At 37.7% G+C, this 24,961-nt stretch overlaps 1 protein-coding gene across 6 annotated transcripts in view; it reads left to right on the forward strand.

Moving 5' to 3' along the window:
• Window positions 1-24,961, forward strand: part of TASP1 (taspase 1) — a 355,079-nt gene that overhangs the window by 85,965 nt on the left and 244,153 nt on the right. For all 6 annotated transcript variants that reach the window (XR_005064338.1, XM_037031312.1, XM_037031321.1 and 3 more), the window contains 2 exons: window positions 3,756-3,840; window positions 21,206-21,285. Coding sequence is in view for 5 of the 6 variants with exons in the window: in XM_037031312.1 (XP_036887207.1) it covers window positions 3,756-3,840; window positions 21,206-21,285 (165 nt within the window). In the remaining variant the exon portion in view is untranslated. The remainder of the gene's footprint in view (window positions 1-3,755; window positions 3,841-21,205; window positions 21,286-24,961) is intronic.

The following is a 24,961-nucleotide window of genomic DNA, read 5'->3' on the forward strand; positions in this document are numbered from 1 at the left end:
CTCAACTTCTTTAGATTCTATATTTCCCCCGCTATTCTCGCCCTCCCCCCATCTATTTTCTACCTACCATCTATGCTATTTTCTGTGCCTTCTCCTCCTCCCACCCCCCTGTTTCTAACCCTCCATGTGTTCTTCATTTCTATGGTTCCACTCCTGATCTAGCTGTCCTCTTGGTTTGCTTTTGTTTTAGGTGTGGTTGTTAATAACTGTGAGTTTGCTGTCCTTTCACTGTTCATATTTTTCATCTTCTTTTTCTTATATAAGTCCCTTTAGCATTTCATATAATAAGGGCTTGGTGATGATGAACTCCTTGAACTTGACCTTATCTGAGAAGCACTTTATCTGTCCTTCCATTCTAAATGAAAGTTTTGCTGGATAAAGCGATCTTGGCTGTAGGTCTTTGGATTTCATGACTTGGAATACTTCTTTCCAGCCCCTTCTTGCCTGTAAGGTCTCTTTTGAGAAATCCACTGACAGTCTGATGGGTATTCCTTTGTAGGTGACTGTTCCCTTATCTCTTGCTGCTTCTAGGATTCTCTCCTTCATTTTAGTCTTGGCTAATGTAATTCTGATGTGCCTTGGTGTGTTCCTTCTTGGGTCCAACTTCTTTGGGACTCTCTGAGCTTCCTGGATTTCCTGGAAGTCTATTTCCTTTGCCAGACTGGGGAAGTTCTCCTTTATTATTTGTTCAAATAAATTTTCCACTCGTGGCTGTTTCTTTTCCCCTTCTGGTACCCCTATAATTTGGATGTTGAAACGTTTAAAGATATCCTGGAGGTTCCTAAGCCTCTCCTCATTTTTTTGAATTCTTGTTTCTTTACTATTTTCTGGTTGGATGTTTTGTTCTTCCTTCTGGTCCATTCCATTGATTTGAGTCCCAGTTTCCTTTCCATTGCTATTGGTTTCCTGGACATCTCCCTTCATTTCAATTAGTTTAGCCTTCATATGTTCCTCTAATTTGTGACTAAGTTCCTCTAATTTGTGACTGTACTCTACCAATTCTGTGAGCATCCTGATAAATAGTGTTTTAAATTGGGCTTCTTAGAGGCTGGCAATCTGTTGGTTGCTTAGAGTTATTGGCTCTGGAACTTTGAGTTCTTGCACCATCTTTTGGACTGTTCATGCCTGTTAAGTAGCAGGAACAGAGCCCTAGGTTTTCACCAGAGCAGGGCAACTCAGTCGCTGGGTTGTGATGTTGTATGTGAGGGCGGGGTCAAAGAGGGACAATGGCTTCCCTCCAGCGCCCGCCTCTGTGACCCCCACCAGCACCGCTGCCACCACCGTCACCAGGGCCACGCACCCCGATCCACTGCACTCGAGTGTGCCGCCGCTGTCAGCCCTCCACCACTGGGTTCGCCCCCTGGGGCCTGTGTGGTCTGTCTCACTGCGCACGAATGTGCGACCTTGGTCAGTCTGCCCCGCACCCCGACTAGGTCTGGGCTGCCTACGCTCCTAGGTCTGTCCTTCCCGACCCTGCTCCGCTGCTGGCTCTGCCTCTCTTACCGTCCCCGTTGAATGGTTCGTAGCTGTCGGACTTCCGTATAATTCGGTTTTCTGGTCTCTGGGAGTGTCTTAGTTCTCCAAAACTTTTGTTGTATCCAAACTTGGTTGTGGGAGAAGGCAGTGTTTCCACCTATGCCTCCATCTTGGCGGAAGTGGCCCTTATCTATTTTCTACCTACCCTCTATGCTATTTTCTGTGCCTTCTCCCCCTTTTTCTTCCTCCCACTCCCCTGTTGCTAACCTTCCATGTGTTCTTCATATCTATGGTTCCACTTCTGATCTATCTGTCCTCTTGGTTTGCTTTTATTTTAGGTGTGGTTGTTAATAACTGTGAGTTTGCTGTCCTTTCACTGTTCATATTTTTCATCTTCTTTTTCTTATATAAGTCCCTTTAGCATTTCATATAATAAGGGCTTGGTAATGATGAACTCCTTGAACTTGACCTTATCTGAGAAGCACTTTATCTGTCCTTCCATTCTAAATGAAAGCTTTGCTGGATAAAGCAATCTTGGCTGTAGGTCTTTGGATTTCATGACTTGGAATACTTCTTTCCAGCCCCTTCTTGCCTGTAAGGTCTCTTTTGAGAAATCCACTGACAGTCTGATGGGTATTCCTTTGTAGGTGACTGTTCCCTTATCTCTTGCTGCTTCTAGGATTCTCTCCTTCATTTTAGTCTTGGCTAATGTAATTATGATGTACCTTGGTGTGTTCCTTCTTGGGTCCAACTTCTTTGGGACTCTCTGAGCTTCCTGGATTTCCTGGAAGTCTATTTCCTTTGCCAGACTGGGGAAGTTCTCCTTTATTATTTATTCAAATAAGTTTTTCACTCATGGCTGTTCCTCTTCCCCTTCTGGTACCCCTATAATTTGGATGTTGGGACATTTAAAGATGCCTTGAAAGTTTGTAAGCCTCTCCTCATTTTTTTTTGAATTCTTGTTTCTTCATTCTTCTCTGTTTGTTTCTTTCTTCTTTTTGGTCCACTCCATTGGTTTGAGTCCAAGTTTTCTTTCCATCATTATCGATTCCCTGTGCACTTTTCATCGTTTCATTTAGTGTAGCTTTCAGTTTTTCATCTAACTTGTGACCAAATTCAACCAGTTCTGTGAGCATCCTGAGTACCAGTACTTTGAACTCTGCATCTGATAGATTGGCTATCTCTTGGTCGCTTAGATGTATTGGCTTAGGGGCTTTGATCTATTCTTCCAGTTGAGTCTTTTTTTTTTTTTTTTTATTCTGGTTGTGCCTGCTAAGTAGTGAGGGGTGGAGCTTTAGGTGTTCACAAGTGTGGGGCAACCCATGTTATTGTGTTGTGACGCTTTATGTTGGGGTAGGGTCAATGTGGGAACAATGGTGCTTGTTCAGCTCTCTCTCAGATTTCAGTGCCCTCTGCTGCTTTCTACAAGCAAATTGGGCCTTTCTGGTGCTGGTTCCCAGATGGGTGGGTTTGAGTATGTTCTAGGACCCCATGGGTCTCTCCAGCGAACTCTCCTATGAGGCTAGGAGTCTCTCCTGGTACCTCACCCCCCCATAATGTTCTCAATTAGTGCTTTTCAGTTTTATTTCCCAGCCCTGGGGCCCAGGGTTGTGTGGTCTGTCTCGCTGCCTGTTTTCATCTGGTTTACCTCTGCTTGAATGTGTGATAGTGTTCATCCAGCTGCTTTGTAAACCTCACTGAGTCTGCTCGCTGCCACCCCGCACCCGGGGTCTGCCAACCGCTGCCTGTGCACCCAGGTCTGCCAGCCACTGCTTTTTCCTGCCGTGACCCCTCTCTGTTGGCCATCGACTCTTCCCCTATTACTGGTCTGGATGAACGTTTGTTGGACTTCTGTACAGTTCAATTTCCTGTCAGTCCTGGTGTTTTATTTTTGTTTCTAAATTTTTGTTGTCCTTAATTTTAGTTGTGTGAGAAGGCACAACGTGTCTACCTCTGTCTCCATCTAGGCCGGAAGTCTCTAAATACATATTATTTAAAATTCAGTCTTCACTGTATGTTCAGTCTTTCCTGCTTCCTGCTTTGTAGCATGTAACAAAACATGAGAAGGTATGTTTTATATTTCTTATTTTTTTCCCCTTTACTAGTGTTCATGTATTTGCTGATTTGATCTGTGCATGATAATTGAGGGTTTTCAGTAGTATATAAAGGAAGAGTTTTCCAAGACATCTAAAAGTTGTTTCATTGAAATTGCTACAAAACTGACAGAGAAACTTGAAACCTTCTTTTTGACTTCATTTTCTGCTAATTTTATTTTGTAGGAATCAAGAACCCAGTCTCAGTTGCAAACAGACTCTTGTGTGAAGGACAGAAGGGCAAGCTCTCAGCTGGCCGAATTCCTCCCTGGTAACCACTCTATTCTGCCTGACTTTGCCTCATCTTTGGTTTTGTTGCATGCAATGTTTGTAGGCTATTTTTACCTACAGAAGTTTGATGCTGTGGTTATACATCAGCCTTACCTTGCCTTAGAGTTGAAGACTCACTTGTTCTGTGGTTTTGGAACAATTTGTATACTTGGTAGACCTCTGGATGGAATAGAATATTATGAATTAAAGTAGAAAAGAGATGAGAGTTAATTTTTGCTTTTGTTGTTGATTATAGGGATGTTTTTGCTGTTACTAAGTACTCAACTGAGATCTTTTTATTATGAAACTTTAAAAGTATCTTGTGTATTCCAGTTTGGAGTCTAAACTAATTTTTAATCTTTAACTAATTTTTGAGGAATTGTTAAAATAAATATACTTAATTTTTCTCTTCTGCAGAAATACATTGTGACACTAAGATTAATCAGATCACATCTTTTCTCCAGCATTAACATACAACTTTCATTAAAAACACTTTGAACTTTTTCAAATATTTATAGAAGTAGAGACAACATTGTAAAGGGCCCTCATTAACCTGTCATCCAGCTCCAATAATTAAAAATGTTTTTTTTTCTTCTTTCATTTCATGCATCTCCTTTTTCTCCTAGTATTTTAAAGCAAATCCTTGATATCCTATTTTGCCTTCATAGTTTTATAAATTTGTCTGTTAACAAAACGTAACCACCATCTTGTTAGCATGTGTAATATTATTTACATGTATGTCTCAGTACTGTCTCATACTCAGTCTTTGTTCAGTACACTTGGCTGTGAAGGTTACATTAATGTTCTGTGTTGAAATTTATGACAAAACAGTACTATAGGAATCACTTAATTTTACTTATAATTTCAAGTCATAGAAAATAAAAATATAGTTTTGAAAATCTTGAATCCTTTTACCTAAATAAATTAAAGGTATCCTTTTAATCATATTCTTAATTGTTTAATTGTGATATTAGAAAGGTTAATTATAAAACATTTTCAAAGAAATATTAATTTTTAATATTTGTTTTCAACAAAATAAGGGTGTGGAAAAGCAAATATGATTTACTAAGATAATTTCTAGTAAGTGTTTAATTATTTCCATAGTGTTAAGTAGTATAAAATATGAATGAAGAAAAGATAACCCAAAATTCTAAAAAATTACAAAGGATACAAATAGACAATTTATAGAAAAGAAAATATTTATGGTGTATAAATACACAAAGAGGTGCCCACTCATGTTAATCAAATAAGTATGAATTAAAATGAGATAATGTTTTCACCTTATTTAGAGTAGCAAAATTAACAGAGACTAATACTATCCATTATTGTTCAGGGTGTAGAAAAATATTTTTTTAACAAAAAAGGTCTGGAAAGAAGGTTACTAAACTCACTGTGATTACCTTTGGAAAGGAGGAATGAGGAAATAAAATGAGGCAATTATCAAAGTGGACATTTGTAATATTTTACATTTTACAAAAATAAAATACATAGGAAATAGTGATGGCTGTTTTTCTGTTAAAATGATATAATATGTTGGTACACTTGTCTGGAAGTAGCTGATTTTCTCATGTACATAGTTCTTCAGCTGTGTTCTTTGTTTTCAAATTGTTTTGACTATTTTAGGCATTTTGCATTTCCATATGAATTTTAGAATTAGCCTGTTAATTTATATAAATAGATGTTGGAGTTTGATATGAATTACAACCTATCTATTTATTAAGAATTTCTTTAACCTCTCTGGAAGTGTTTTATAGTTTTCAGCACACAGGTCTTGCACAGCTTTTATCCAGTTTGTATATTAGTACTTTATTCTTTTTGATGCTATGATAAATTGCACATGTTAATTTCCATCTGTTTATTGCCAACATATAGAAATATGATTGATTTTTATTATAGTGATATTCTGTCCCAGGAATCTGCTAAATTCATTTGATTCCACTTCTATAGATTCTATAAGATTTTCTACATCGATAGTCAGATCTTCTGGGCATGTAGTTTTACTTTTTTCATTTCAATGTGGATTCCTTTGATTAACTTCATTTTCTTAATTACACTGGCTAGGACATTCTTGCCTTGTTTGTGATCCTATGGAAGTAACATTTAGTCATTTACTTCTAAGTATAATGGTTGCTGTAGATTCGCCATAGATATTTGTCTTTTTGGAAGTGTTCTTTATGTAGTGAGCTGACAGTTTTCAGTAGGAGTGGGTGTTGCACTTTTTCAAATGCTTTTCTGCATTTATTGAGATGATCTTATAATTTTCTTAGTTAATATAGCGATCGGTCGATTGTTAGCTGTTTAATCAACAATTGCATTCCTGGGATAAATTCTACTTGGTTGTAATGTGTTATCCTTTTACTATATTGTTGGATCCAATTTGCTAATAATTTGTAAAGAACTTTTGCATTTCTGTTTATGAGAGATATTGGCCTGTTTTGCTTTTTTGATAAACAGGAATATATATTTCATGAGATTTGGGAAAGTTTTGTCTATTATTTCTTCACATATTTTTGCTGATCTCCCCTTCTCTTCTATACTTTAGGACTCCAAACATACATCTATTTGATCTCTTGTACCAATTGAAGTCCGACAGATCATCGATAATTTGTTACTTCCCCCACTTTTTAAATTAATTAATTAATTAATTTTTAAAATGTTTTATTTATTTGTTTTTGAGAGAGGGAAAGAGAAGGAGAGAGATAGAAACATTGGTTTGGTTGCCTATTGCATGCAAGGCAAGCTTTGCAGGCCAAGGATAGCTAACTGAGTCAACCTGATCTGGCTGTCTACGTTTTTCATTCTTCTTTCTCTTTGTTGCATTTTGAATAGTTTTCATGGCTGTTTTCAAATTCAGTAATTATTTTTCTGTAATATCCAGTCATCTGTTAATCTCATCCAGTTTATTTTTCATTTCTGACATTGTAGTTTTTTTGTCTTCCAGAAGGTTGATTTTCATTTTAAAAAAAGGTCTTCTATATATCTAGCTAACACGTTTAATCTTTCCTGTAGCTTCTTGAACATGTGAATAGAGTTGTAACTCTATTCATCAAAGTTTCTACTTAGAATCTTTGATACTAATTCTGTCTATTTTTGCCATTTCTGGATGGTTTGCAATTCAATGATTTCTCTCTTCATTATAGATTACATTTTCCTGCTTCTTTGCATGCTTGGTAATTCTTTTTTTGGATTCCAGACAGTGTGAATTCTACCTTATTTGGTGCTGGATATTTTTGTATTTTAATAAATATTCTCAAGCTTTATTCTAGGATGTGGTTAACTTATTGAAAGGCAATTTCATCTTTTCAGGTCTTGCTTCATACTGTTACATGTGACTGGGGAAACATTTAGCCTTGAACTAATTTTGTTTTGCTATCCAAGCCAAATCATTTTAAGTACTGTAACAGAAGCACCTAGAATGAGATCTTTTACTTGGACTGGTAGGAACAGGAGCTGTTTCTGGCTTTGTGTGAACTTGGGGATTGTTTCCTCTAAAACTTTCACATTATTCTTTCTCAGGATTTAAGTAATTTCTTCTTATACATTCACTGATCTCTACTCAGCTGAAGACTAGAGGGGGATTCTAGAGATCTCCCGAGCCCCTTCTCTGTGCAGCTCTCTCTTCTCTGACACTCTGCCCCCTGAACTCTGGCTGTCTTGGCTTCTTTGGATGCCCAACGCAGACACAGCTGGGCTCTTTCTGAATTAACCCTCTTATGCTGTGGCCTGGGAACTCTAGGCAGTAAGCTGGGACAGTCAAAGGGTTTACCTTGTTTGTTTCCTTTCTCTCAAGGATCATTGTCCTATGTTGACTAGTGTGTAATGTTTAAAAACTGTTGTTTTCTGTATTTTGTCTAGTTTTTTTTTCATGAGTTCAGGCAAGAGCAAAAATTTGTTCCTTGTTACTCCATCTTGTTTGGAAGCAGAAATCTTTCCTAAATGTTCACTGTATCCTGTAGTAGTTTTTTTAAAAAGTCCAATTCCCTGAGTATCCTAATGTATTGTCTCTTTAAAAATACTGTTTAATCTATTGTAGTTCATAAGTGTATTCAGATTTTTTAATCTTTTGTTTTACCAGCATGAAAAGAAATTTGAAGCCTAAATAGTGAAAGAAATATAAGAGACCTATCAACTAATCAGAAGGTAGATTTAGTTGGATTTCCATTCAAACCAAACAGTTTAAAAAGCAAAATAAAAATAATAGGAAAATTTTATAGGACAACCAGGGAAATGTAAACATTGACTATATTTTGAGTCTAAGGATTTATTGTTAAAATGTTTTAGGTATTGGTTGTGTTGTGATTATTGTTTTTAAAAAGTCATTTTTTGAGATGTATATAAATATATTTGAAATTCTATGATATCTGGGATTTGCTTCAAAGTAATTTGGTTGAGGGTATTAATGAATGAAATTAGCGATCTACTGATAATTGATGAAATAGGTTGATGATCCACTAGGTTCAATATGCTATTCTCTGTATTGTATGTTTGAAAATGTTTGTAATAGAAAAATTTTAAAAGAGATAAATTATTATTTTTTAATCTGGTTGTTATGTTATTTCCCAATTCAGCAAGTTCTCCCTTATTTATACTTTGTGTATCTGTAAACTTTATTGAATCAATAGCTACTAACTTGTCTTCCCTCAATATTGTATATTTATGATGAACAAAGAAGTAGTGTGTTAAGTAGATGGAAACCAGTTTTTAAATCCAAAAAGGCAACTATAATTTTCTCATGTATCTTTCTCATCTCATAAAGAATTTGCTTATCGGGGTCCCTGAGCATTCTTGAGAACTTTATGAATCAGTAGATTACACAATTTTTCACCAATTATGGAGTCTTGATTCTTTGAAAATGGGTGGTTCTCATCTGTAAGATAGTAAGTCATGTCACTGCATTCGCCCAGATAGCTCTTCCTGGGGACTTTGGCTGTGCTTGTAGCAGTGCCTGTAGCTCAGCTTACTGACGGTGTTGATCATCAAACCCCAGGTCTGGTTTCCCTAGAGTGTTTTGTTTTATATCACTTTAGACTTGCTTTAATGTAAACTAAGGTGCATATATCAGAAGGAAAATGTCCTTGGGGGAATTTTGACACCCTACTTTATTATTTTTTAATATCTCATCGATGTTTATTTAATGCTTATTGTGCTTTAGGCACTATTCTAAAGGCTTGGGATGTATTCGATATCAACGAAAACAAAGTTTCCTACTCTTATGAAGCTTATAGTTTATTTAGGGAAGACATAAATAAACAATAGATAAAATATGTAATTTATAAGTGTACAGTGTGTTAGAAAGTAGGAAAAAAGAAAAAATGTGAAAAAAGAGTGAGAGGAGTTGGGAGTACAGTGTATTGGGTACAGTTTTAATAGGTCTTGTCAAGCACAGATACTGGAGTAGATGAGCAAATTTGGCCTTTGGGAGAGCATGATAGAGTACATTCAGGATGAAAGGCTCAGAGACAGGAGACCCTATAACGTGTTTGAGTTTACAAGAGACTGGGGTAGGATTAGCAAAGGACCAATAGGAGTCAAAGATGAGATGAGATGAGCAGAGACAGGATGAGATCATTTGGGAGAGTGCGAAAACTCCATTTTTTGTCCTAAAATGATATGTTTATTTTAATATTTATTTTAAATTTATTTTATTTTTATTTATTAATTTTAAATTTACTGTACTTTTTTCCATTACCATTTAATCCCCCTATTTGCTCCACCCCCAAATCACCCTACTGCTGTTTATGTCCATGAGTCCTTTTTCCTTTTTGCTCAATCCCTCCATCTCCTAACCTCTCCCCTCCCTTAGCTGTTATCCTGCTCTCTGAGTGTGTCTCTATTTTGCTTGTTCAATTTGTTCATTAGGTTCCACATATGAGTGAAATCATATGGTATTTGTTTTCCTCTGTCTGGCTTATTTCACTTAGCATAATGTTCTCCACGTCCATCCATACTGTCACAAAGGGTAAAATCTTTTTTTTTATGGCTGAGTATTATTGCATTATGTAAATGTCCCATAGTTATTTTATTGACTTATCTACTGGTGGATACTTAGGCTGCTTCCTGAAATGGACATAGGGGTGCTTGTGTTCTTTTAAATTAGTGTGCTGGGTTCTGTTGGGCACATTCTCAGAAGTGGTATCACTGGGTTGAAGGCAGATCGATTTTTAATTTTTAGAGGTATTTCCAATACTGCTTTCTACAGTGGATACACCACAGTGCATTTCTATCACAGTGCAAAAGGGTTCCCCTTTTACCACATTCTCACCAGCACTTGTTTGTTAATTTTTTATGATAACTATTCTGAAAGGTGGGAGATGATATCTTATTGTGGTTTCCATTTGCATTTCTCTGATGATTAGTGATGTTGAGCATCTTTTCATATGTCTATTGGCCATTCGTATCACCTCTTTGGAGAAGTGTCTATTGAGGTCTTTTGCCCATTTTTTTTAATTGGGTGGTTTGAGTTTTGTAAGTCATTTATAAATTTTGGATATTAACCTCTTATCAGATGTATTGGCAAACATGTCTCCCTCCCATTCTGTGTATTGTCTTTTTATTTCGTTGATGATTTCCTTTGCTGTGCAAGAATGTTTTAGACTGATATAGGCCCATATGTTTATTTGTTCTTTTGTTTCCCTTGCCTGGAGTCATATATCTGATAAAATATCGCTATGAACAGTATCTGAGATTTTGCTGCCTATTTTCTTGTAGGATTTTTATGGTTTTGGGTCTAACATTTAAGTATTTGATCAATTTTTAATTTATTCTTGTGTGTGATGTAAGAAGGTGGTTTAGTTTCATTTTTCTCTAGTATCTGTCCAGTTTTCCCAATACCATTTATTGAATAAACTATCTTTAGCCCATTGTATGTGCTTGCTTCCTCTGTTGAATATTAATTGGCTGTAAAGGTGTGGGTTTAATTCTGGGTTTTTTATCCTATTTCATTGATCTGTGTGTCTATTTTTATTCCAGTACCATGCTGTTTTGATTAGTATAAAACAGTTTGGCTTTAGCACAGTTCAATATTAGGTAGTGTGATTCCTCTTTGTTTTTATTTCTGAGGATTGCTAATGCTATGCAGGGCCATTTGTGATTCCATATAAATTTTTGAAATATTTGTTCTAGTTCTGTGAAATATGTCATTGGAATCTTGATAGGAATTGTGTTGCATCTATAGATTTCTTTGGGTAGTATGGACATTTTAATGATGTTAATTCTTTCTATCCATGAACCTGGTATGTGCTTCCACTTATTTTTATCTTCTTCAATTTCTCTTCAGTGTCTTAAAATTTTCCGAGTACAGATCTTTTAAAGCCATGGTTAGGTTTATTCCCAGATATTTTATTCTTTTTCAAGGAATCGTGAATGGGATTGTTTTCTTAATTTTCCTTTGTGATAGTTCATTATTGACATAAAAATGCAACTGATTTTGGATATTAATTTTGTATCCTGCTACTTTACTGACTTCACTTATCGTTCTAGTAGTTTTTTGGTGGAATCTTTAGGGTTTTCTATGTACAACATCATGTCATCTGCAAATAATTACAGTTCATTTATTCCTTTCCAGCTTGGACACCTTTTATTTCCTATTGTCTGACTTTGTGGCTAGGATTTTCAGTACTATGTTGAATAAGAGATATGAAAGTGAACATCCTTGTCTTGTTCCTGATTTTAAGGGAACACTTGTAGTTATTGCCTGTTGAGTATGTTGCTGGCTGTGGGATTGTCATGTATGGCCTTTTTATGTTTAGGTTTGTTTCTTCTATTCTTACTTAGTAGAGAGTTTTTACCATAATTGGCAGCTGGATTTATCAAATGTTTTTTCTGCATCTATTGATATGATAATGTGGCTTTTATCCTTCAATTTATTTATTTGGTGTGTCACATTTATTAATTTGTGAATGTTGTGAATACTGGCCTTGTGCCCCAGGAATAAATTCCACTTGAATATGGTATATGATCTTTTTGATGTATTGTTGTATTTGATTTGATACTTTGTTGAAAATTTTAGCATCTGTGTTCATCATGGGTATTGGCTTATAATTTTCTTTTTTTTGTAGTGTCTTTATTTAGTTTTGTAATTAGGATAATGCTGGCCTCATAAAATAAGCTTAGAATTCCTCCCACGTCTTGAATTTTTTGGAATAATTGAGAAGGAGAAGTGTTAATTCTTCTCAAAATAATTGGGAAAATTTATCTGTGAAGCCATCTGATTTAGTTTGTTGGGATTTTTTTGATTAGTGCTTCAATTTCACTAGGTGTATTCTGTCCATTCAGAGTCTTTGTTTCTTCCTGATTTAGTTTTGGGAGATTGTATGCTTTTAGGAATTTATTTGTGTCGACCAGGTTGTCTGTTGGCATATAGTTGTTTATAATATTTTCTTACAATCTTTTGTAGTTATTTGGTGTCATTTGTTATTTCTCCTCTTTTTTAAATTTTCTTTATTTGGGTACTATCTTTTTTCATCATATTTTTCTTAAAGGTTTGTCAATTTTGCTTTTCAGGAATCCAGCTCTTGGATTCATTGATCTTTTGTATTGTAAACTCTATATTACCTACTTCTGCTCTGATCTTTATTCTTTTCTTCCTTATACTCACTTTGGGCTTTTTTTTCCAAGTTCATTAAAGTGTGAAGTTAAATTGTTTATTTGACCTTTTTCTTTTTAAAACATTTTATATTATTTTTCTTTTGTTCCTTGAGATAGGCCTATAATGCTAGGAATTTCCCTCTTAGAATTGCTTTCCTGTGTCCCACAGATTTTAGGTGGTTGTGTTTTATTTTTATTTGCTTCAAGGTATCTTTTTGATTTGTTCCTGATGCCATTGTTGACCCATTCATTGTTTAATACATGTTATTTTGTTTCCATACTTGATATGATTTAAATCTTCTTAAATTTATTAGACTTGTGCTATGTCCTAACATGTGGTCTATCCTAGAAAACATTCCATGTTCACTTCAAAAGAATATATATTCTGCTGCTTTGGCATGAAACGCTCCGAAGATATCAATTAAACTAATTTAATTTAGTGTGTGATTTAAGGCCTCAGTCTCTTTCTTGATTTTCTGTCAGGAATTTCTGTCCATTGAAGTCAATGGGGTATTAATATCCCTTACTATGACTGTATTTCTGTCAGTCTCTCTATGTGCATCAAGATTTGCTTTACATATTTAGTTGCTCCTATGTTGGATATATACATATTTACTAGTTTTATATCCTCTTGTTGGATTGTTCTCTTATCATTAAGTAGTATCATTCTTTGTCATTACCATACCCTTGATTTTAAGGTCTATTTTGTGGGATATAACTTTTGTCATCCCAGCTGCTTTTCTTTCTAATTGCATGAAATGTATTTTTACATCCTTTCACTTTTGGTCTGTGTGTGCCTTTTGTTCTGAGCTGAGCCTCTTGGAGTAGATAGCATATATAGGTGTCTTTTTCTTATCCATTCAGCTCCCCTATGCCTTTGATTGGAGCATTACAGCCATTACAGTAAAATGGTTGTTGATTGATATATATTTATTGCCATTTATTTTTGAACTATTTATCTTTCTTTTTTTCATTTTCTTCTCCTTCTTCTTTCCTCTCTTTTTCTGTCTTCTTCCTTATGCTGCACCTCCTCATCCCTTCTTCGACCTCTTTCTCCTACACCCCTAAGCAAGTCCTTTAACATTTGTTGCAGTATTGGTTTGGTGGTAACACACTCCTTCAGCTTTTTCTTGTCTGGGAAGCTCTTTATTTCCCCGTCAACTTTTTTTTTTAATAAAGATTTTATTTATCTTTAGAGGGGAAGGAGAGAGGGAGAGAAAAATCAATATATGGTTGCCTTTTGTGCATCCCTGCTGGTAGTTAGCCTGCAAGGAACCGGCCTGCAACCCAGGCATGTGCCCTGACTGGGAATCGAACCGCGATCGTCTGGTTCGCAGGCCCGCACTCAATTCACTGAGCTACGCCAGCCAGGGCCTCCCCTTCAACTTTTTAAAAAATATATTTTATTGATTATGCTATTACAGTTGTCCCATTGACCTTCACCCTGCACACCCCCCTCCCACCCACATTCCCCTTAAGTTCATGTCCATGTGTCATACTTCTAAGTTCTTTGGCTTCTGCATTTCTCATACTATTCTTGCCCTCCCCCTGTCTATTTTCTACCTACCATCTATGCTACTCATTCTCTGTACCCTTTCCCCCTCTTTCCTCTTCCCACTCCCCTCTTGCTAATTCTCCGTGTGATTTCCATTTCTGTGGTTCTGTTCCTGTTCTGGTTGTTTGCCTAGTTTGTTTTTGTTTTTACTTTAGGTGTGGTTGTTAATAATTGTGACTTAGCTGTCGTTTTACTGTACATATTTTTTATCTTTTTCTTAGATAAATTCCTTTAACATTTCATATAATAAGGGTTGGGTGATGATGAACTCCTTCAACTTGACCTTATCTGAGAAGCGTTTTATCTGCCCTTCCATTCTAAATGAAAGCTTTGCTGGATAGAGCAATCTTGGATGTGGGCCCTTGCTTTTCATGACTTGGAATACTTCTTTCCAGCCCCTTCTTGCCTCTAAGGTCTCTTTTGAGAAATCAGCTGACAGTCTGATGGGAACTTCTTTGTAGGTGACTGTCCCCTTATCTTTTGCCGCTTCTAGGGTTCTCTCCGTCATTTTAATCTTGGCTAATGTAATGATGATGTGCCTTGGTGTATTCTTCCTTGGGTCCAACTTCTTTGGGACTCTCTGAGCTTCTTGGACTTCCTGGAAGTCTATTTCCTTTGCCAGACTGGGGAAGTTCTCCTTTATTATTTTTTCAAATATGTTTTCCCCTCGTGGCTGTTTCTTTCCCCCTTCTGGTACCCCTATAATTTGGATGTTAGAACATTTAAAGATGTCCTGGAGGTTCCTAAGCCTCTCCTCATTTTTTTGAATTCTTGTTTCTTTATTCTTTTCTGATTGGTTGTTTCTTTCTTCCTTCTGGTCCACTCCGTTGATTTGAGTCCCAGTTTGCTTCCAATCATTATTAGTTCCCTGTACATTTCCCGTTATTTCACTTAGCATTGCCTTCATTTTTTCATCTAATTTGTGACCAAATTGAAACAATCCTGTGAGCATCCTGATTCACAGTGTTTTGAACTGTGAATCTCATAGGTTGGCCACCTCCTTGTCACTTAGTTGTATTATTTCTGGAGCTTTGATCTGTTCTTCCATTTGGGCCTTTTTTTTTTTTTTTTGTATTGACACACCTGTTAGGTAGTGAGGGGCGGAGCCTTAGGTGCTCACTGGGGTGGGGTAATCCACGTCACTGGGTTGTGACATTGTATGTGGGGAAGGGGTCTGAGAAAGAATAATGGTGCTTCCTCAGCTCTCTACCTGATTTCAGTCACTTCTCCCACTTTCCACAAGCAAATTGGGCCCTTCTGGTGCTAATTCCCGGGTGGGTTGGCTTGTGTACGTTCTAGGACCCTGTGGGTCTCTCCAGCAAACTCTCCTGTGAGGCTGGGATTTTCTCCCGGCACCTCAACCCCCACAGGTGTTATCAGTTAGTGTTTTGAGGTTTTATTTCCCCGCACTGGGACCCTGGGTTGAGTGTTCTGTCCCACTAGCCAGTTTTGCCTGGTTTATCAGATCGAGAATGTGGGACTGCCCAGTCCACCAGCCGCCTTGCGTGCCATGCCTGTTCCACAATCCACCACCTTGCTGGATCCGCCAGCCACCACTCTGCGTGCCCTCCTACTGGTCTGGACTAATGTGTCTTCTTTAACTCCTTGGTTTTTGGACTTCCATACTTAGTTCAATTTTTTGTCAGTTCTGGTTGTTTTTTGTTTTTTAAATTGTCCTTCTTTTGGTTTTGTGAGGAGACACAGTGTGTCTACCTACACCTCCATCTTGGCTGGAAACCTCTCTTTCAATTTTAAATGCTAGCCTTCCTGGGTAAAGTAGCCTTTGTTGTAGATCCTTACTGTTCATCACCTTGACAATTTTATGCTGATCCATTTTGGCTTGAATTGTTTCTGTTCGGAAATCAGATGACAGTCTTGTTGGAGCTCCGTTGTAGATAACTAATGGCTTCTTTTTGTTGTTGCTGTGAAGATTTTTCTCCCTGTCTTTAATCTTTGCCATTTTCATTATAATGTGTCTTGGTGTGGGCCTTTTGGGGTTCATCTTGTTTGGAACTCTGCATTTCCTGGATTTGTGTGCCTTTTTCTTTCACTAGGTTGGAGAACTTATCAGTCATTATTGCTTAAAATAGGTTCTTGATCTGTTGCTCACTCTGTTCTCCTTCTGGTATTCCCATTATGTAGATCAGGGGTGTCAAACTCATTTTCAGCAGGGTCAACATCAGCCTCCTGGTTGCCTTCAAAGGGTCAAATATAATTTTAGGACTGCATAAATGTAACTACTCCTTAACTAGGGGCAGGGAGCTGCCGGCCTGGATAAAACAAGGTGGAGGGCTGGATTCTGGTGCACCTTGTGATGTAGATGTTATTATGCTTCAGTTGTCCTAAATGTTTGTGTTTTTTCTGCTTTACTCAGGTGTTTTTTTTCTACCTTGCCTTCCAGATCACTAATTTGATCATCTGCTTCATCTTACCTGCTTTTTATTTCTTCTATTTATTTTAGAGGTTGTATTCTTCATTTCTGACTGGTGCCGTTCTTTTTCCATGCTGTCGAGTGTCCTCATAATCATTACTTTAAACTCTATATCTGACAAATTGCTTGCCTTCATTTCATTTAGTCCTTTTCAGGAGAAATCTGCTTTCATTTGGGGGTTGTTCCATTATCTTGTTTCTATGAATTAGGTCTGCAAAGACTTTGCTACATTGTACGTCAAACACTTCCTGTGACTGTTTGTAGCTATCAGCAGTCCAGGACATGTTGCTCCATTGATGTGTATAGAAAGAACCAGGCTGGCCACCATGACTGGCTTTTACCAGCACCTGGCCCTGGGAAGGATCAGGTAAAGTCTCAAAGCTCCTGGAGATTCTCTTCCACCTGCAGCCTTTCTGTTAGGCTTAATCACTGAAAGTGCCTCCAGCTGTACTTGTCAGCAGCCTGGCTAAAGCTTCACAGGGTGGGTTGAGAGGGATTCTAGTGAGTGGGGCTCTTGCCTCATGGAGGTGATGCTGTACCCAAGAAAGAGGGCTTGTGCAGTATGGGGAATGCTTCCTTGCTGCTAAACTTTCAGCTCTTTCCCTAGAGCCACCCACCCCAGATCCTCTTTACTGGCACTAACTTGTTCTGCCCTCCCTCTGCTAGAGCCCAGGGTAAGTGGCTGTAAACAAAATTTTGTGTATTGGCTCTTTAATAGGCTCTCTGCATTCAAACCCTCTCTCCCTGGCAGACAGAAACCTTAGTCCTTTTCACAGCCAGATATTATTTGGATTTCTTCCCTGGTGTTGGTGTTCTAGGCTAGGGGACCCAGCTTGGTGTTTAGAACTCACACTTCTCTGCAGAACCCACCCCATGCCACTGAAATATCCCTCTGGAACTTCAGCTGCCACCTGGGTAAGCCCAGCTAGCTCTCTTCTGCCTGTGTTTCCTACCAGTCTTGATGTGGTGATGTAGTTTCTTCTGTAAGTCCTTGGTTATAAGGCTTTTCTCCAGCTAGTTTTCAGTTGTTTATTCAGCATGATTTTTCTATAATTTAGTTGTAATTCCAGTTTGGTCCTGGGAGGAGTTAAGTGTAGCTTCCACCTACTCTACCATCACACTGAATCTCATCAGTATATTTCTTGCAAAGGTTTATGTAGCTTTATAGTATCTTAAAGTTATTTCAAAAGCAGTTACTCCAATTTGTGTGATGATGAGCTAAGATACAATTAATTTTTTATAGTAATTGAAGTATTCTGTTTTTTAGATTTTACCTATTTACTTTGAGAGAGAGGGGAAAGGGAGGAAGAAAGGGAGAGAAACATTAATGTGCGGGAGATACATTGATAAGTTGCACTTCCTCAAATGAGGACCTGGCCCGCAGCCAAGGCTGGGAATTGAAAAAGTGACCTTTGGGTTCACAGGCTGGTGCTCAGTCCACACTAGGGCTGATATTTAGCATCCTTAGTCATAAGATGGTGTTCATATGTTCAGGTTTCTATGAATATTGTGAAATACCTAAAGTATTTAATGCTTGCGTAGCAGACAATGTCAAATTGATTTTATTTAGAATCAAACCTATGAGAGATTAAGAAATGAAAAATAAAGCTAAGAATATTTTGTAATATGCCATTGATTTCAGGTACTGGGATTAAACCCAGAATTATCAATGGCTGAGAACATCAGATTCAGCTCCAAACTTTTGTCCTAATCTTTAATTTATTACTCAGTATCTCTTTTACATCTTTCCATGAAGAGAAGTATTTCTTATATCAGATTCTTTCTTTATAAGAAGAAGCTTCTAAAAATGCCATCAATACAGTTCAACTCATATGTAAGTTTCTATTTCAGTTATTCTTCCATTTCAACTTTGTGTGGCTACTTGTCTTTGCAGTTTCTTTGTAGTGTTCTTTGTTTGATACAAGAAGAGGAAAAACTTTTCTATTTTCAGAATCCTTTAGGGTTTTTTGAAAATGAAGTTTGAAGAGGTAAAGTTGTTTATTCTTGTTGGCCCTCCCCCTCCTTTTTTCAGTATCCCTCCATCCTTACCTTAATGTACATTGGAAAACAGTTCTTGGGCTTGACCATTTAGTTTTTCATTGGAACCATTTGATATGTTTCTGAGTGTCTACTTAGATTTTTTTGCCAGTTTGTCACTAATGTTCTTTTTTTTTAAATATATTTTATTGATTATACCATTACAGTTGTTCTATTGCCCCCCTTCATTCTCCTCCACCCCCACACTCCCTCCCCCACCATTCTCCCCCCTTAGTTTATAACCACGTGTCTCAAGTTCTTTAGATTCTATATTTCCCCCACTATTCTCGCCCTCCCCCTATCTATTTTCTACCTACCATCTATGCTATTTTCTGTGCCTTCTCCCCCCTTCTTCTCCTCCCACCCCCCTGTTTCTAACCCTCCATGTGTTCTTCATTTCTATGGTTCCACTCCTGATCTAGCTGTCCTCTTGGTTTGCTTTTGTTTTAGGTGTGGTTGTTAATAACTGTGTGTTTGCTGTCCTTTCACTGTTCATATTTTTCATCTTCTTTTTCTTATATAAGTCCCTTTAGCATTTCATATAATAAGGGCTTGGTGATGATGAACTCCTTGAACTTGACCTTATCTGAGAAGCACTTTATCTGTCCTTCCATTCTAAATGAAAGTTTTGCTGGATAAAGCAATCTTGGCTGTAGGTCTTTGGATTTCATGACTTGGAATACTTCTTTCTAGCCCCTTCTTGCCTGTAAGGTCTCTTTTGAGAAATCCGCTGACAGTCTGATGGGTACTCCTTTGTAGGTGACTGTCCCCTTATCCCTTGCTGCTTCTAGGATTCTCTCCTTCATTTTGGTCTTGGCTAATGTAATGATGATGTGCCTTGGTGTGTTCCTTCTTGGGTCCAACTTCTTTGGGACTCTCTGAGCTTCCTGGATTTCCTGGAAGTCTATTTCCTTTGCCAGACTGGGGAAGTTCTCCTTTATTATTTGTTCAAATAAGTTTTCCCCTTATGGCTGTTTCTTTCCCCCTTCTGGTACCCCTATAATCCGGATGTTGGAATGTTTAAAGATATCCCGGAGGTTCCTAAGCCTCTCCTCATTTTTTTGAATTCTCATTTCTTCATCCCTTTCTGGTTGGATGTTTTGTTCTTCCTTCTGGTCCATTCCATTGATTTGAGTCCCAGTTTGCTTTCCATCGCTATTGGTTTCCTGTTCATCTCCCTTCATTTCAGTTAGTTTAGCCTTCATATGTTCCTCTAATTTGTGACTATAATCAACCAGTTCTGTGCGCATCCTGATAAACAGTGTCTTGAATTGTGCTTCTGAGAGGCTGGCAATTTCTCGTTGCTTAGAGTTATTGGCTATGGGACTTTGAGTTCTTCTTACTCCATCTTTTGGGCTGTTCGTGCCTGTTACATATCAGGATCGGAACCCTAGGTGTTCAACAGAGCAGGGCAACTCAGTTGGTGGGTTGTGATGTTGTATATGGGGGCGGGGTCAAAGAGGAGCAATGGCTTTCCATCTGCTGCCTCCCGATGCAGCCCCCACAGGTGCCGCAGCTGCCACTGTCACCGGGGCCCTCACGTTTCGTCCCACTGCATGCAGATGTGCCACCGTCGTCAGCCCTTGCCCCCTGGGGCCTGCGTGGTCCGTCTCACTGTGCGCAAATGTGCGACTGCGGTCAGTCTGTTCCACATCCTGACTGGGTCTGGGCTACCTACGCGCCTAGGTCAGGGGATCTTGCCTGCCTGACCCTGCTCCGCTGCTGGCTCTGCCCCCCTTACCGTCCCAGTTGAATGGTTAGTTGTTGTCGCACCTCCATATAATTCAATTTTCTGTTCTTTGGCTATGTCTTTGTTCTCCAAACCTTTGTTGTATTTAAACTTGGTTGTGGGAGAAGGCACAGTGTTTCCACCTATCCCTCCATCTTGGCAGAAGTCCTCTGATTTTCTTACTAATAATCGAATCTAAAGACTTCAATCTGTATTGCTCTGAGTTTTTAGTGTTGGAATGATTAGAAAAACAGAAACAAAAAATAGGGAACAGGGAACTAATGAATAGGCACTTGTTCAAGTAATCCATTGCTAGCTGGCTGAGATCTTTAAGAAGTTGGCTATGGAAGGAGATGGAGTGACTGATTGTAACAGTAACTGCTTGATATTATGTATTAGGAAGTGCTGCGGTTAATTATCCTGCATGCTATTTGAAACCTTTGAAAATAAGTCTTTCATAGTTAGCTAATAGTATTATTTTATTTGTTATGTGCTGTTTGGGGCTTAAAAATTATTATTGGAACATGGCAGCATTTTACTTAACTATAGTAAAAATGATTCAGAGGGTCAGGTATGTATTTTTGAGCACCAAGGGTGAAAAATGTAAGCGCATCTTTTTGTTTTGGGGGTATCTCATTTTGAGTTATGACAGGCATTATACTAGGCAAGAATGCTGTATCTGAAGACTCACTTAAACTTTGACTCTTAACAAGACGATCTTGTGACACGTACTGAGAACCATGGTGATCTGAGATATATGTTAATATTTTCCATTGGGAAGTCAACTTTTTTACTTGTGATGTTGAATTTTACTTATTAGTTACTGTGAGTGAATGGTAATATTTCTAACTGAAAAATTTTTAATGGGAAAATTTTTAAAGACTATTTTAAGCCATATTATTATTTTGAAGTAAATCTAGCATTATGTCTATATGCTAAACTTTTTTTTTCCGGTTGCCTTACTTTATTGAATATATAGGAGAAGAAGAAACTGGGAATTTTTAAAAGAATAATTTTTTTGTTGTTAGCTTTTTAGTTGGAGAAGGAGCCTACAGATGGGCAGTAGATCATGGAATACCCTCTTGCCCTCCTAACATCATGACCACAAGTGAGTAAAAACTTTTAAAATTAAGCTATATTAGCATATATACCTGAGAGTATTACATTGCTTTTGGCCCATATATTACTGATATTAAAGGAAGAAATCTTATATGTTGAAATTTTTCTACTTAAAAGACATAGGAGGTTATTTGCTTTTAAGCCACATTTGTATTCCTGAGATCCCTACATTGCTGTCTCAGGCTTTTGTAGAAGTATTGCTGAAGAATTCCTTTTAGGTTACTTTAATTGCTAATAGTAAAACCGCAATTCCATGCCCTTAGAGAGAGAGAGAGAAGAAAACATAGATCATTATTTATTGAGCTGAGGAAGGGTTTTCTTTTTCTTTTAAAAAGTTTTTTAATATATTTTATTGATTATGGTATTACAGTTGTGCCATTTTCCCCTTCACTCCCCTCCGCCTTGCATACCCCCTCCCACCCACATTTTCCCCCTTTAGTTCATGTCTGAGTTGTAGATAAAAGTTCTTTGCTTCTACATTTCCTATACTATTCTTAGCCATCCCCTTTGTATTTTCTACCTACCATCTATGCTACTTATTTTCTGTATCTTTTCCCCCCCTCTCCCCTCCCACTCCCCTGTTGCTAACCCTCCATGTGATCTTTATTTCTGTGGTTCTGTTCTTGTTCTAATTGTTTGCTTAGTTTGTTTTCTTTTAGGTGTGGTTGTTAATAACTGTGAGTTTGCTGCCTTTGTACTGTTCATATTTTTTATCTTCTTTTTCTTAGATAAGTCCCTTTAACATTTCATATAATAAGGACTTGGCGATGTTGAACTCCCTGAACTTGACCTTATCCGAGAAGCACTTTATCTGCCCTTCCATTCTAAATGATAGCTTTGCTGGATAGAGCAATCTTGGCTGTAGGTCCTTGCCTTTCATGACTTGGAATACTTCTTTCCAGCGCCTTCTTGCCTGTAGTCTCTTTTGAGAAATCAGGTGACAGTCTCATGGGAATGCCTTTGTAGGTAACTGCCTTGTTTTCTTTTGCTGATTCTAGAATTTTCTCCTTCATTTTAATCTTGGCTAATGTAATTATGATGTGCCTTGGTGTGTTCTTCCTAGGGTCCAACTTCTTTGGCACTCTCTGAGCTTCCTGGACTTCCTGGAAGTCTTTTTCCTTTGCCAGATTAGGGAAGTTCTCCTTTATTATTTGTTCAAATAAATTTCCCACTTGTTGCTCTTCCTCTTCCCCTTCTGGTTCCCCTATACTTTGGATGTTGGAAAATTTAAAGATCTCCTGGAGGTTCCTAAGCCTCTCCTCACTTTTTTAAATTCTTGTTTCTTCCTTCTTTTCTGTTTGGTTGTTTCTTTCTTCTGGTCCACACCATTGATTTGAGTCCCAGTTTTGTCCCCATCACTATTGTTTCCCTATGCATTTTCCTTCATTACACTTAGTGTAGCCTTCATTTTTTCATCTAACTTGTGACCAAATTGAACCAATCCTGTGAACATCCTGATTACCAGTGTTTTGAACTGTGCATCTGATAGGTTGGCTACCTCTTTGTTGCTTAGTTGAATTATTTCTGGAGCTTTGATCTGTTCTTTCATTTGGGCCTTTTTTTTTGTCTTGATGTGCCTGTTAGGTAGTGAGAGGCGGAGACTTAGGTGTTTACTTGTGCGGGGCAACCCCCATAACTGGGTTGTGATGTGGTATGTGGGGGAGGGGTCTGAGAGAAAACAGTGGTGCTTGCTCTGCTCTCTGTTGGATTTGAGTCACTTCCTCCACTTCCCACAAGCAAATTGGGCCCTTCTGGTGCTGATTCCTGGGTGGCTGGGTTTGTGTACATCCTGGGACCCTGTGGGTCTCTCCGGTGAACTGTCCTGTGAGGCTGGGAGTTTCTCCCACTGAGTCAATTCCCACAGGTGTTTTCAGTTAATGGGTTGAGGCTTTATTTCCCTGCTTGGAGCCCTGGGTTGCACAGTCCTTCTGGCTCTCTAGTTATTTCTTCCAGTTTATCTGCACGCAAATGTGAGACCACCCAGTTTGAAATCTGCTGCCTCACTGGGTCTTCCCACTGATGCCTTGCCATGATTCTTTGCCCAGCTGGCTTTCTCCGCCCCTCTTACTGGTCGGGTTGAATGTTTCTTCTTTAACTCTTTCGTTGTTAGACTTCCATACGGTTCAATTTTCTGTCAGTTCTGGTTGTTTTTTGTTTTTAAATTATTGTCCTGCTTTGGGTTGTGCAAGGAGGCACAGTGTGTCTTCCTATGCCTCCATCTTGGCTGGAAGTCTGGGAAGGCCTTTCTATGTACAAATGCGAGAGAGGGAAAAGAAAAAGTGACTCTATGAGAGTTAAGACTTAGAAAACACTCATCATCAATATGACAAAAGGATGGATATTTTAATCTATGAGAAGGTTCACCAAATTAAAAACCACATATTTATGTGGTATCCCAATAGAAAAATGGTCAAAATTCATGAATAGGTAATATGGAAATTTATATTAAAATGAGTACATGTTGTCCTGGCTGGGTTGCTCAGTTGGTTAAAGTGTTGTCGCAGTATGCCAATGTTTCAGGTTTTATCTCCAGTCAGGGCACATACAAGAAGCAGCCAATGAGTGTATAAATAAATGGAACAACAAAGTGATGTCTCTCTCTCAAGTCAATAATTAAAAAATGTTTTAAAAATGAGTACATGTTAAATTTGTACTTTCTTTGTGAAAGAGTTAAAAATATATTATTGCTGGTAGGTGTGTGGTAAACTGAACATCCTATATTGTAAGTAGAAATGTAAATGGGCAGAAATTTTGCAGGATAGCTAAGTAGTGTAGTTCAACAGCCTTAAACTTACTCTGCTTCTAGAAACTTGTCATTAGAGATACAAAGATTTATACAGAAGGGTGCTCCATGAGCTTATTAAGAATATAAAACAATTTGAAAGTATGTCCAACACAGAGGAATGTAAGTAGATAAATTATCATGTATTTGTTTGTTCTTAAGTAGTTAAAAATTGATGTCAAGACCACTGTCTCATAGTAATTAAATATAATGACTGAAAACAGTGAATAATGAAGGTTGTAAATGTGTGTATGTTTGTGTGTTTTATGTGTTTACGTAAAGTCAGTCCTAGCTACATATTCATGGATAAAAAGACAAATATTTAAAACATATACTACTACTTGTTTTTAAAATTTTGTTCTTTATCAGTGTGATCTATGAATATAATTTAAATATCAAATGAAAAATTGAGAAATCATTATTCTAAGGGAACCAAGTAGTATAAAAAAGAAACGATTATATATTGTAGCAAGTAAAATGAATATTTATGTAGGTGAAAGATCAATATGGGAGGCTGGAGGAAAGAAAAATGTGTGGCAAGAAAACAGGGAGTTTGAGAGCTTTAAATCTCATAGTCCCCATCATCCATTCTGCCTTAAAATCTTCCCAGTGGAACTTACAGGAGAGTTTGTGTATCAGGCCAATGAATTAGGTCATCTACTAGTTCCACTTTGTTTTTCTTGGAGACACTCCGCCTGGTACCTTCGATCTAGCTTGGGTGCTCACTAGGCCTGCTGTATAACTGTCATTGCTGGTCTTCACCTCACCATCATTTTGGATTTCCTTTTTCTCTCCCTAAAATCACATTTTCTATTTCTTTTTTAAAATATATTTTATTGATTATACCATTAAAGTTGTTCTCTTCCCCCCTTCATTCCCATCC

Source organism: Sturnira hondurensis, unplaced genomic scaffold (genome assembly GCF_014824575.4).
Source record: "Sturnira hondurensis isolate 20B ecotype Veracruz unplaced genomic scaffold, ASM1482457v3 Scaffold0001813, whole genome shotgun sequence".
Taxonomy (NCBI): domain Eukaryota; kingdom Metazoa; phylum Chordata; class Mammalia; order Chiroptera; family Phyllostomidae; genus Sturnira; species Sturnira hondurensis.